The 14138-nt window shown below is 36.5% G+C and overlaps 1 protein-coding gene across 2 annotated transcripts in view; it reads right to left on the bottom strand.

Annotated features, from left to right (window-relative positions):
- Nucleotides 1-3097: 3097 nt before the first annotated feature.
- Nucleotides 3098-14138, bottom strand: part of bbox1 (butyrobetaine (gamma), 2-oxoglutarate dioxygenase (gamma-butyrobetaine hydroxylase) 1) — a 121105-nt gene continuing 110064 nt past the window's right edge. For both annotated transcript variants that reach the window (XM_039753717.1, XM_039753728.1), the window contains exons 7-8: nt 7561-7727; nt 3098-5959 (exon numbers count right to left, since the gene is read on the bottom strand). In XM_039753717.1, the coding sequence (XP_039609651.1) occupies nt 5799-5959; nt 7561-7727 (328 nt within the window). In that variant the 3' untranslated portion in view covers nt 3098-5798. The remainder of the gene's footprint in view (nt 5960-7560; nt 7728-14138) is intronic.

Below are 14138 nucleotides of genomic sequence, written 5' to 3'. Positions count from 1 at the left end.
AAGACGACAATTTAAAAATTCAGCTTTAATATAGGAAGTAACTTTGGTATTACACTGGAAGGCTTTGTGTGCCACAAATTGATCTGGGAAGATTGCTTTGAAATGCACTGAACTTGATGGTTTCTTTTTTTCACATATGGAAATTGCATGATCTGACTCTTCATCAAGACAGATTTAGTTTCTGGACGTCCTAAGATACACAACTTTGACTCATAAGATGATGGTGGACATCCTAAGTTTCCCATCTTTGACCCATAAGAATTTGCTGGATGTCCTAAGGTTCCTAGCTTTGACTCATAAACACCTCCTATGTATGCATCTAAAAAATGTCTTTCAATGACCACAAATAAAGAGATGGGAGTAACCATCTTGATTAAGCTATCTTGTGCCAAAAGCACTTTACTAAAACATAAATTCCTTTTTAAATGCATTGGTTAAAGTTTTAAATTGTACTTATTAACTGGTATAATATCTTTGCAAACATTTATGCAATGACCACCCCAGACTACTTAGGTGACAGTGTCTGTTACTCTTTCTAACTGAAAATACTCTTGACATGAAGCTGAATTCGTTACAAAATAATTTCAAGTTGAAAAGATTTTGGGTTTTAAAATGTTCTCTTTTTAAATATGGTACAAAATGTGTATTTTTTTAGGATTGTGTTGGAGTCTCAGACATTAACATCTCACCTTAACAGGCTTTGATGTGAGCCCCATTTATAGTTCTACTGGTCTGCGTTGGCCAATTTGTTATGCAAGGCTGAATTTGTGATGTCTGTTGTATGTCTTTAGGTCAGTGCTTTAAAATTTCAGTCCTGGGGACTCTCTTGGCTGCAGGTTTTTTCCCTGAACAATTTAACAATCCATGCATCACTTTTTTATTTTAAATCAATGTTACTGTTTAGTTTTCTTGTGTACAAATATTTCTAAGAAAATCATAACAATTTTGATTCTCTGCCTTACCTTTAAATAATTAAATTTTAATGTACCCTTTTCTGTAGAATGTGCTTAATTAAAATTATCAAAATGCCGATGATTATCAATAAGCACTGCAAAGAACATTGAATGCTAAAGGGAAGTAGTGACTTCATTGCCATTTTCACTTGTCTGATCAGTAGAATTGTTCCGTTTCTTACCAATAAGCAGACAAGTGAGTGTGGCACTCAAGTCACTGCCTCCTTAATTATTCAGTGTTTTCAAGATTCTTTATTTAAATTTTGTACAAATCTCTACAAGGAATGTTACTTGATCTGTCCATTCATGGACTGCAGAGGGACAACAAAAAGAAGAAACGCTAAACACTATGGGGAAGTAAAGCAAAAATGGTAAAGAAAACTGAAGCATGTAAAGCCTTGGTAAAAATACACATACAGTGGAACCTCGGTTTGCGAGCATAATTCGTTCTGGAAACGTGCTCGCAATCCAAAGCACTCGTATATCAAAGCGAATTTCCCCATAAGAAATAATGGAAACTCAGATGATTCATTCCACAACCCAAAACTATTCATAGAAAAATGATTAATACAAAATACAAAGAAAAATACATAATACAAATTAACCTGCACTTTACCTTTAAAAAGAATCATGGCTGGTGTGAGTTTCTAAACTCATGTGGGATTCCACCCAACGGGACGACACGCGGAGGAGCGTCCCAAAGCAATCGTAGTCTCCCAGTGCTGTAGCAGTTTGCCGTATAAGCGCATCCAAAAAGATCGCAGACATGCTATAAGCGCCTGTCGTCAATGGGTCATACAAGGAACATTATAAAGATCCCGCTACAATAAATAACAGCACTGTTGCTGTTTCAAGCTGAATAAAGCTGGTGTTAAAGTACTGAGACTCAGCTTCGTGTTTTGGGGAGCAAGATGGGGACTCACACTTCACAGCGCACACACACACACACACAGTCACAATGCTGTAGTAAACAGTATACGCTCGTACGGATGTTGACTATATGAGTGTGGCACACAGACTCAGACAGAGAATAGGAGACAATTGCCAGAGAGAGAGAGACGGGCGATTGAGATAAGGAGAGAGAGAGAGACGGGTGAGCGAGCGAGCGAGATAAGGAGAGAGAGAGACGGACGCACTGGGCGAGCGAGCGAGATAAGGAGAGAGAGAGAGACGCGCTGGGCGAACGAGATAAGGAGAGAGAGAGACGCGCTGGGCGAGCGAGCGAAATAAGGAGAGGGAGAGAGAGACGCGCTGGGCGAGCAAGTGAGCGAGATAAGGAGAGAGAGAGAAGAACCATCAGCTCAGTTGTGATCACATGACGCTCAGCAGACAAAGTGTATCCATACTACTCGTATTGCAAGACATCGCTCGTTTTATCAAGTCAAAATTAATTAAAATTTTTTGCTTGTCTTGCAAAACACTCGTAAACCAAGTTACTCGTAACCCGAGGTTCCACTGTATTTCAAAATTTCCTAGAAAAAGACAATAACAAATGGGCCAGCTTACTAAACAGACCAACTTGAAGTGAAAGAAATGGATTGACTGTGAAATTGTTTGGAATAAAACTCCAAAGACTGAACTTGAAAACCACTGCCTTTGAAATTTTGGCAGAGATAATCACGTTTTTTTCACTTGAGCTGAGAGGGCCCACAACCTGAATCGGACCATGCAGTCGGTAAAGTTCACAAAGGCAATGACATGAGACCTGTTGAGAAAAAACAGATGAAGAATTCAGTTTATTTTTGAATATTATAATACAAAAATATGTTTTGCATTTATTCCAGAATTAGGCATTGAAATCTTGGTTTTATTTTTTAACAACCCTGTACATGTCTTTCTACTTTAATAAATAAATTGAGGCTTTTAATATAGTACCATTTTCCCAAAAGATTCTACTGCCCAGAAGTAATATACTTTTGTGAAAGGTTCACTTTACTTAAATATATAATATAATCACAGAAAATGCTTTAGCAGTTAAATTGTGACTGAAGAAGAGTGTTCTGAGTTACCTGAGTGTAGGGGCCGCAAATTTTAAATATCACACTTGCAGTATATAAAGTCCATGAGAAAGAAAATAATGAACTCCCTACAGTTTCAATACTTAAAGTCACTTTTATTTAATTTTTGCTGAGGGCTACGTGAAATTTAAGTTAAACACATCTTTATTCTCATTTTCATAACTGTAATACAATCAAAATATGCAAAAAAAAGGTGTTGATATGAAAACGATGGCAGCCACTTAATGTTAAAGTAAACCTTGTACTCCCTGTGTAATAAATCTGTTAAGTGTCATTCAATGAATTTCAAATTAAGAATACACAATAATAATTAGATTGTTTGTAATATTTATCCATTCCTTTGCTTTCTCCTATACAGAAAAAAAAGACCTCATGTCAATTTCTGTACAATAAATCATTCTTTAATAGTGACTATTCTTAAATGACAGAAGAAAACAAATGTAGCAGCAAAGACTAGTAAGACAATCTTCAATTTTTTTAACATAATATTATTACATCTGCTTAATTCAGGGTCACAGGGGGTGGGGCAGTAGCCAAGCCCAATAAGGAGCCCACTTACTAATACAGCTAACCATTCTCGCACATTAAATCCGAAAACCTAAAGTACCGTTGGTGGTATGGGAGGAAAACCTGCACAGTCATGAGTGGAACATGTAGATTCTACATTGAATCAAAACAGCCACAGCTTTCATTTTGTACTTTCTTCTTTTGTCTGTTTAAATCCAGGATTTTAGGCATAGAAAAATTCAGCTTTTAAGGATTGATGCAGGTGTGATTTACTTATGTGTTTTTAAACACAACTGTAGTTTTCCCTTTTATTCACATTAGGAGACTATTTAAAAATGATAGGGTGACACTTCTGCACCTGTACATGCACAGGGAGAAGGCAATGCATATCTTCTTAAAGTTTATCAGCAGATGACAAAGGACACTTCACTTGCACAATGTGTTAGAAGATGTCTTAAGCTATGTGTCATGTTATTGTACCACTTCCATCTATTTTCTAAACCTCCTTCTCCCTAGCAGGACAGCAGGGAAGCTGGTACTTCATTTTGTTACATATCTCGCACTCAAACGTCTACAGTGGATGATAATTAACTCACCACGTATGCAGATCTCAAGCTCAAGGCTAACAGCGCTTCCAGTAAAGTCACCCGTCCAATGTATCAATACATTTTATATTCAGGTATTTTAGCTGCTAGTCAAAATGTCTCCTATACTTAATTTCAGATGTTTGTATCATAAATCTGAAAAAGATGCAACATTGTCTCTTCTGTTCTTTGTCTTTGTGTGCCAAGTGACACCTGAGTATGTTCAGAAACATATTTTTAAAGTCTAATATTTCTAGAGCAGGACCACGTGCCACTACTGAATGCCTGACTGTGACTAGACACCCCTCTGACCTGGCAGTGATACATTCATAACTCAAAGAAGTGGCAGCATATTTTAGTAAAGGCCATCTGCTGCTGGGCCAATTTAAGTTTTAGCCTTAGCATGTTTCACCTATTCCTAACAGCTGCTGCAAGCTTTCAAACTTCTGATCAAACACAGCAGTACTGTGTGAGGGCTGGCGCTAGTTGATGCTACTTAATATTTAATGGATGATTCACCTCGGCACTATGGTAAAAGGTATAGATGTATACTACAAAATGTGATGAGTATGAGCAAGTTTCAAGTTGGGAATGATACTTTTTTGTATCTACTTGCAGAAGGCATCAATGAAAAAGAAGAAAAATTTGCATTGTCATGCAAGTTCTAAGTTTTTCCCTAATCTGCAGTCTATTTTGCAAAACACCAGAAAGATCCTTGGCAATATGACTCTCTGGTATGGTGAGAGTTGAAGATCAGAGTTCTAGAATGAAATAACATGTTCTAGTGAAGTACCACTCATGTTGAAATGTAATAATAATAATAATTTATATAGCGTAGCTCATCCCCCTGTGGTTAATGGAAGCTTCTCTGCTCAAGACAGAATTTGTTCAGAGGTTCATGATTCTTTTATAGGTGTCTGTAGTGAACACACAGAACACTTGAGCTCACAAATTTCTTTAGGCCTTAAAGCCCTTAACAAAACTAATTGGAAGCACAGCATTTACTGACACTTTAGTACTCAAATCTGATTTATAAGTGGTATGATGGCTGTCTTAGTTTAATGTTAGCTGTGCTCATGGTCTGCACTCCTTCAGCTGGCACTGATGATTATGTATGCCTCATTTAGAAGTGACTGAATATCACAAATGTCAATTTGTAGCTCCTCATTCTTACTGAACACACTTTGTGCTTCACTATGTATTTACTGTCAATCTCATATGGCATTCTGTGAGCTGACTGTCTACAGCTTCCATATGCTAACCCATTCTCCACTGTTAACTATTAACCATTCTCCACTGTTCACTCTCCTGTGTTAACCATTACACATTTATCATAATTTTTAAAAAACTGACTATAACTGATAGACTGTTGGTTGAAGAAAGCCAAATAGCAGAAACTCACAATTGTAAAAATCTCACAATGCTCCTCAAGTACATACTACCTTTATACTTTAGTTTACTAAATCTGAACAATATTCATGCAAGCTTCATTTAAAAACAATAAAGACCTGAAACAAAAACTTCTGTAGCCTTTCAACACATTCAAACAGCAGTTTGGAATTTGTATGTAGTCTTCAATTTCTCAGCATAAGTAGTCTCTTCATAATTAAAGTGCTTCTTTGAATCTTTAAGGCCAGCTCTTTCCTTGATAAAGATGCAATACCCTGATGTTGATTTGACTTTTAGTGCAAGAACTGCTGGTAATGCTTGAAAGTAGAAAACAACTCCATATTAATTCAGTTTTCTCCCTGAACTGCAGCCCTCAGGATGCGTAGTCTTGACATCACTTCATCCCAGTCAAGGTAAGCCCCCTCAAAGTGCCGAGGGCTGTCAGGATCAGACACATAGTTGCAGCGGCCATGCAGCAATCGCCAGTTATCAAATGTTACAATGTCACCTGTAAATTTGAGTTGAAATAGTTAGAAACTAAGAGGCAGTTAAATATTACAAAGAAAAGGTGCAACTGAATTTGATGGAGAAAACTTTTGTTAGTATGGCCAAGGCATTTAATAGAAAACCTAATATGATAAGCATATGGGTTTAGTTCTCACTTCAGGCTTCCTTTAGTGTCGTTTGACTCTGTGGATTTTATAGCCAACTTTATTCTGGTGTCCAGAATTCAGTGCTGACTTCTGAAGGTTTTGACATCGCAATGCATTTACATGCCAGGTTTTCAGCAACTGTGAGGTTTAATTCTGATGTTAAGTTAACTCTGACGCTAAGGATATGTGCTAGTATCCAGAAGGTTGCCGGTTCGAATCCCCGTCACTGCCAAAAGAGATCCTACTCTGCTGGGCCCCTAATTGTTCCAAGGGCGCCGTACAATGGCTGACCCTGCACTCTGACCCCAAGGGTATGCGAAAACTATCAAATTCCTAATATAAGAAATTGTGTAAGGCGAAATAAAGAACAAAAAAAAAGTGAACATCCTAGACGTCCAAGGAACTTTCTCTAATTAGCAACACAAGAAAAGAAATCCAATCTATAATCTTTATTCAGTTATGAATTATATGTAATTCATTGTTAGTAAGGTGACCTTCTATTAACATGAGGTTATGTAGTATTGAAATTAATATTGTGGACACTTTAATGGAATCACTTGACAATCCTTGTTTCGGGAAGTAAATATGTACACAGGATATTTACTGGCCTGCTTTTCACTGGTGTATTCCAAATTTATGTCACAGAATTTACAGTTATAAATAGTAGTTGTCCTAAGTTTTTCCTGTATTTGAATGTCAGGGGAGTTAATCCAAAGTTCCCTTTCCTGCAAGAAATCCAATCATGCTTCAGGAGCAAATGGTCACCACAGATCCTTATTTTGGTATTTTAGCCTTTATTAACCTAGCATCTAATGGTTTTATTTTTTCTTGACTGTACTCTTGCAATCCTATTTACTTATACAAGTAGAATGTCCTTTGTGTTGGAACCTTTCAGTCTTAGGCTAAATGTATGACTGCTGAATAGGTTATTAGCTACCTCTGTAAGGTTTTGTATAAGCTACTTCTAGGGTAATTCATTTTGGTATCAACCCTGACCCTCCCTGATGCACTTTTTGAAAATTAGCTATCTACAGACATTACTTGTGTTTGCTCCATTTTCTTCTGTTAAAATCAACTATGATTTGGAAGTAATTGACTTAAAATTGTGCTTGACCATATTTCCACATTTATGCTTTGATTTACACTGGACAGAATCATCAGATCTAACTTTCACAATTCACTTACCATTAAACCTCAGCATAAGCTTTAAACGTCAGTCCATCTCTCTTACTATTCCATATTTAGGCCAACATTTGTACTATCTTGTTCTTGCCATTGCAATCTGCAGCTTTATCTACAGTGGCCTTTCCTTACTGGAAGGCAATAACACATGTTGTTAAGAAGATTTCTAATATTACAATAAAATCTGCAAATGTAAAATTATTTTTTAAGCTGTTTCAGAAGTAAGATGGAGAATAACTGAATTACTAAGTGAACAATGAAAATATTGACCTACCAGACTCCATTCTGAAATTCACCACATTATCTGGACTGTGTAGGAGGTTGACAAAAGCTTTAAGGGCATCGTAAAATGGCTGGACCTGATCAACAGGAAGGTTCAGCACTGAGTCACGAGTGGCATTGTTGTAGTTGATACGTACCACATTTCCCTCACGATCAACACTACAAAAAAATGAAGATTAAATATATTTTAGTGCATTAATATAAAATAGACCTTAAAGCAAGAATTGCTTTTTAAACATCTGACGGTTACAGAAATGTCCTTGTATTAATAAATGTGAAAGGTCTAAGTGTGGGCTAATTGGATTTTGGCTACAAAAAGGAGCCGACATTGTGACAGAGATGTCATGGGGCTGGTAATGTCTTACCTTTGCAGAATAACAATATAACAATATTTTCCATAGACTAGGAGTGTTCCCTAATGTGTCTTGAGTGCATATGTGCTTTAGATGATGGTCTGTTTAGGAGTATTGTTTGTAGCAGAACCTTAGATGTAAGCATTCACTCATCGACACTGATAACATTCTATTTTCTCCCTGTCCTGATATCTCAGTGGGCCAGCATGTGTACCTGATATATGCACTTTTGCAGTGTCTCACTGACACCAAAGAATGTGTACACAGCCACATTACAACTTGAACCAATTGTCTTCTGTATAACTTTCTTGTGGGCCCTGAATATGGGTCAGAGGGTGACTTTGTTAATAAGAAAAAAACCTTTGATGCCAGTATATAATTAGATAATGAAGACATATTCATGCTTTGCAGTTTCTTATGCTGACTAAATTCTTTGGACTTTGAAGGGCGTAGAGTCATGCTGATGGTGCAGATGCCAAAGTGAGGTTGTATAAGGACAAAACTGCAAGATTAGATTAAGTTAAGTATGTCATTGAAAATATTGAACAAAATAGTCAGCAGTTCATTTTTTCTAAATTTGTTTTCTCCTAAATAGACATTTTCCCAATATATGCTTCCTTTCATTTTTACATTATTGCTTAATCTGTGTCAGCATCATATGAACATGCAGTATACTGTGTAGGGTAGAACCTATAAAATGAAAAATGTACAGCAGTGTCATCAACTTATCAAGAAAGGGCCAAAGCCCTTTCAGCTGCTAAACCCAAACAAGGTGGCTTGCTATAATGTAGTTGCAGTGAATTAAGGAATAGATACTGTCCATACATCACTGATACCTGGATCAATGAAAGCAGGTGATTACTGGCATCACCTTGCCCTACCATCAGCAAGGACTTTTTGGTGTGGGGATGTATCTTCAAATAAGAATAGTAGCATGACAGTGTATTCAGGTTAGCGTAGTGACCTTCCTGTTTAGCAAATTTTAATATGATACCACATCTGCGGGAAGTAGTCATATGTTTTAGAGATCTAAAACTTGCTAATCTATAACAGCTTTGCACAATCCCTGAGCTCAACATTTGCACCTTGTAGAATCCATACTCTCAATATTCAGGTTGTTAAAGAGGACAAATGGAGGGCCATCCCAATACCTGTATTAGTAGGTTTACCTTATAAAGTGACCAAACAGTGTATATTGATCTATTTCAGTTACACGTATTTTCCATTGATAATTGACTAGAAAAGATACAGTAAGTCCAGTCAATATTCAAAGAGTGGATGCAGAGGTGGTCTACTCCTACACACACTTGGGGGTCTGCATTAATGACAGGTTGGACTGGTCTCGAAACACAGAACAACTATATAAGAAGGGACAGAACAGCCTCTTTTCTTTAGAAGACCGCATTCCTTCCCATCTTCTATAATTCTGTGTGATTTTCAGTGCTGGGCTGGTAACATCATTTCAAGACAGGCCCACTGAATCAGTAAGCTAATTAAAAGGGCAAGATCAGTTATAGGATGCACTCTGGATCTCCTTGGAGGTAGTAGCAAAGGGAAGAATTAAAACAAAACTGAGTGCCATCATGAACAACGCTGTACATCCTTTCTATGACACACTAACAGTGAGTACTTTTAGTCAACAAATTATTCAGCAGAAGTGGCTCAGGAAACGCTACCGGGGCTCCTTCATACCAACATCAATACTTCTGCATAATGCTTTACTGTGACTGTGATAGCCAAGTCAGAACTTTTCCTTCTTTTTAATTTTCTTGCTTTACAGTCATTCCAGTGTGCATTCAGACCAAAGAATGTGTGTATATTTATTTATTTATCTACCTATTCATGCATTTATTTATTTAAAGAGCTTCTGCAAAAAGCCATATTTCCTTTTGGGAACAAATAAAGTTTTATCATTTTTACATTTTTAACAGTCCAGTTGCTAAGAAAATATTCTCCATGTATAAGCAGAACCAGAAATAGGACAATTTAGGTGTATGTGCATTGTTGTCATGTCTATCTGCATGAAACAATTTGTCCTAAAGTGAACTGATTTCATTTAAATGTAGTACACTTAATATATTCTTCATAGAAATTTATTGGGAAAGGCCAATTTTCATTGAGATATTTCAAATATAGTATGCTGTACAAATGTATGAACTTTCCAAATTAGAAAAAAAGCTTTGGTGATTTTTCAAAATCATTTTATTTGAAAATGAGAAACTATCTGTGAGACCTCAATTGCTGGATACTGTATTCTTTCAAACTTTCTTTGAAGTTATTCAGCATAAACACTAATAATTTGTGATAGTATTTATTCTCACTACATGTTCTTTATGAAAATATCTACTTTCAAGTACAATGTACACTATTTTACCAAAATAAATGGGACAAATAGAAAGCCAAGAAGGTGGTTACATTCACACATGACAGTGGCCTGTGGTATGAATCTATCAGTACTGCTAGCATCTGTTTCAAAGAAAGTTGCTTTGCTGTGGGAATGACAGATCCATAAAACTTTGGAATGTGGCCCTATGGTTAAGAGTCATTTTATTAAAAATGTGCGTTGGGTACGATTCAGTTATACAATGCTCGATGCAACAGCTCTTAGCTGGTAGAAAAAAAACAAGGAGATGACCAAATAAGCAGGAATGATCACATGAGATTGTTGGGAAAATGAAAATCTGCCTATTGCTGACATTCATAAAAATGAAACAAAATAAAAATTCTTCTTAAAATAGTTAAAATAAATGCATGAAACCTTTTTCAATCTGTTTTTTGATCTGATTTTGTTAATTAGAAGAAAAAAGTGTGATGTCAGCACATAATTATATTATTAAAGATATTTATACAAGATGGCTATAGTTCAAAATTAGTAAGGTTCGTAGACAGAGAGGCATTGCCTGTCCAAGCAGTGGGTGTAAGGCTAATGCTGGACAGGACACCAGACTCTTGAATGAGACATACAGGCACATGGCCACTTAATAGTCAACAATTTATGTAACATGCATGTCTGTATTATATGGGAGGAAAACTTACAAACTTCACACAGACACAGATAGGGCCTGGTTTGCGATTTAAACCCAGGACTCTACAAATTTGAGGCAGCAGTACTAAGTATTATTACTTTTACAGCCCCAGAAATGAAAATGACATTTATAATAAATGTATAATATATTCCATTTTTCATTTTTGTCATTTTTATTATAAAGTTAAGATGGTTTAGCTTTCCAATCAAAAAAGAATACAGGACATCACATCAAATGATGCTTATTAGTCATACGGTGACACTGTGTAACTTGGTTGGATGTATATGAATGGCTTGCCCTTGTAAAAATTGGTATGTGTTTGTGAAATCTGATTCATGACAGAAAATAATTTTAATAAAACAAATAATAAGGAAAACATATGGAATATTTGGAAACTTGAATTACTGTGTTTACAGGTGCTCTTACACTCAATTACACTAACTTTGTTATTAAATTAATAATTTTACAATAATTTTAACCCCAACTCAATATACTCCTGTGAAGCTAAGAATATTAACAAAAAAAAAACATATCTTCAGTTTCTACCATTCTGTGCTTCTGCTCTTCACCACTAGATGGCACGCTCTCCCTTAACATTGACTTTTGCTTGTTTTTTCACATGCGTACCACCATAACAACACATCTTTTTGGATGGCAGCTGATTCTGAATGAAAAACCAAACAGTGTAAATGCTTACAGGAATATGCCTGACTAAACATGAGGAAAACTGTAAATTCTAACTTTTTCCACTTTTGCTGCCTGCAGCCCTTAGGATCACACTGGATGATAATGCTACTTTTAACAGACTCTTGTATTTCATATTTATGGCATAGCTACAAGGCGACAGGAATGCAATATCATTACATATTAATGAACTCTTCATGGAAAGCACAGTGTAAACTTTATAAGTTTTATCTTAATTAGGAATTAATTAGGGAATGTTTTAAAGGTTTTTTTTTTAATTGTATAGAAATTATAGAAAGCAACACTAAGCAAAGAATCGTGTGGAAGGGAAGAGCTGCAGTAGGTAGTGTTGATGCCTCACAGTGAACACAGTATGTCCTAATTCATATCTAGGCTAAGGTACTGAAGTATAAAGTAGGCACTTTCTCTTCATGTTTGAGTGGGAGTATGCAACTTGCTGTTTGTTTTTGAACACACTAGTATACTGTACTTAGTTGGAAATGAAATAATTCATAAATCTTTACACAAAACTGGCTTTATATGTTACTTTGTCTTTAAGTTACAACGTCTTGCCATTCTACACATTACAAGTCTTATGTAGACAGGTGAACATAATAGTTTACCCAAAATTTTATTTATGGTTAATAGAAACCTGAAGTTTTCAACCTGGTAAATTTCTAATTCTATATATACTGTAAATTCTAGTATTTTATTACACTGATTCATAGTTTATTTTTGTACAATGCTGTTCATCAAGTACAGCCTTAGACTGCTACTCAGTAGTGTATTTTTGTACTGAGAATACTATGGCGGTTCTTTTTGTTAATTTCCACTTTTTTAATCTCCATTTGATACCATGCTAAACATGGCACAATTAACCCTATAGATTCTTAGCTAAAATTGCACATTGTAAAGTAAATGCATGTGAAAAATGATAACATTCAAATCCAGTGTTGACAGATCTGCATTTCAAATTCCAGATTCAGCAAGTAATCCATAATAACTCATCAGTCTTGAAGAAATAGCAAGAGAAGCAGTGCATATTACAGTCTACATGGAATTAAGGGACTACCTGTGCCTTTGTGGCATCCCAGGTGGGGGTTGAGGTTAATTTAGAAGAGTATTCCATTTATGATGGATTGTAAGTCTGATGTAATGGTGAAGAAGAATGTGAGGAAGAGCAAACACTTTAAGTGAAATGAACAAAGAAAGGAGTGGAATAAAATTTATAATTACCTGCAAAAATGTTAATGTGCTTTATGTCAGACATTTTTGGGGCCAATCTTCATTGTTCCTGTTCTAAAGAAGGCAGATGCCTCTTCACCTAATAACTACTCACTTGTGGCACTTATGTCTCACATCATGAAGACCTTTAAGAGGCCAATCCTGGATTATATAAATCCTCTTGTGGTAAACCACATGGACCCACTGCAGTTTGCCCATTAGACAAAGGCTGGAGTGGAGGATACAATTATCTATCTACACCACAAGGGTTTTGCCCTGCGGTGGGCTGGCGCCCTGCCCAGGGTTTGTTTCTTGCCTTGTGCCCTGTGTTGGCTGGGATTGGCTCCAGCAGACCCCCATGACCCTGTAGTTAGGATATAGTGGGTTGGATAATGGATGGATGGATGGACACCACAAGGGTTTTTCTCACCTGGACATATCTGGCAGCACTGTGAGGACTATGTTTTTTGATTTCTCCGTTGCCTTTATTAACATTCCTGTTGAGAAGTAGGCTCAGAGTTATGCAGGTGGATAAGCCTATGGTGTCCTAGATAAGTAACTACCTGTTGAGCAGACCACAGTTTGTGAGACTCAAAGACTGTGTCTCTGATATGTGCAACAATTGAGCACTACAAGAAAAAGTCCTGTCTCCTTTTCTTGTCAATCTGTACATCTCTGACTACAAATATAATTTTAAGATTGTGCACTTATGGGCTGCATTGGGGGTCCATATCAATAACTGGTTAGACCTGTCTAGGAACACAGCACACCTTATAAGAAAGGGGTAATAACATTCTTCACATCTTCTATAACTCTATGATGGCCAGTGCAATTTTAGCGCTGTCGTGTGCTGGGCTGGTAATGTCACTTCAGGTTAGGCCCACCGAATCAACAAGCTAATTAAAAAGTCAAGCTCCGTTATGGGACACACTCTGGACCCCCTGAAGTAGTAATGAAGGACAGAATTAAAACAAAACTGATTGTCATTATGAACAAAGCTGCACATCCTCTCTGACACACTAACACTGAGTACTTTTAGCCACAGAATTATTCAGAAATGTGTCAAGAAATGCTTCTGAGGCTTCTTTATACCAATAACAACACGCCTGCACAATGACTCATTGTGATTGTGACTGCCACATCAGACATTTTTGTTTTGTTTTAAATTTCTTCCCTTTTTGTCATTCTGGTGTGTGTTCAGACCATAATCTGTCTATATTGAGCTTCTGTAAAAAGGCAAATTTCCTCCTGGGGACAAATAAAGTTCTATCTGTCTAACAAAG

The sequence above is a fragment of the Polypterus senegalus genome, chromosome 1 (assembly GCF_016835505.1).
Source record: "Polypterus senegalus isolate Bchr_013 chromosome 1, ASM1683550v1, whole genome shotgun sequence".
In the NCBI taxonomy this organism is placed as follows: Eukaryota; Metazoa; Chordata; class Cladistia; order Polypteriformes; family Polypteridae; genus Polypterus; species Polypterus senegalus.
The sequence above is the reverse complement of the archived record's forward strand: the minus strand, read 5'-3'. Positions and strand labels throughout refer to the sequence as shown.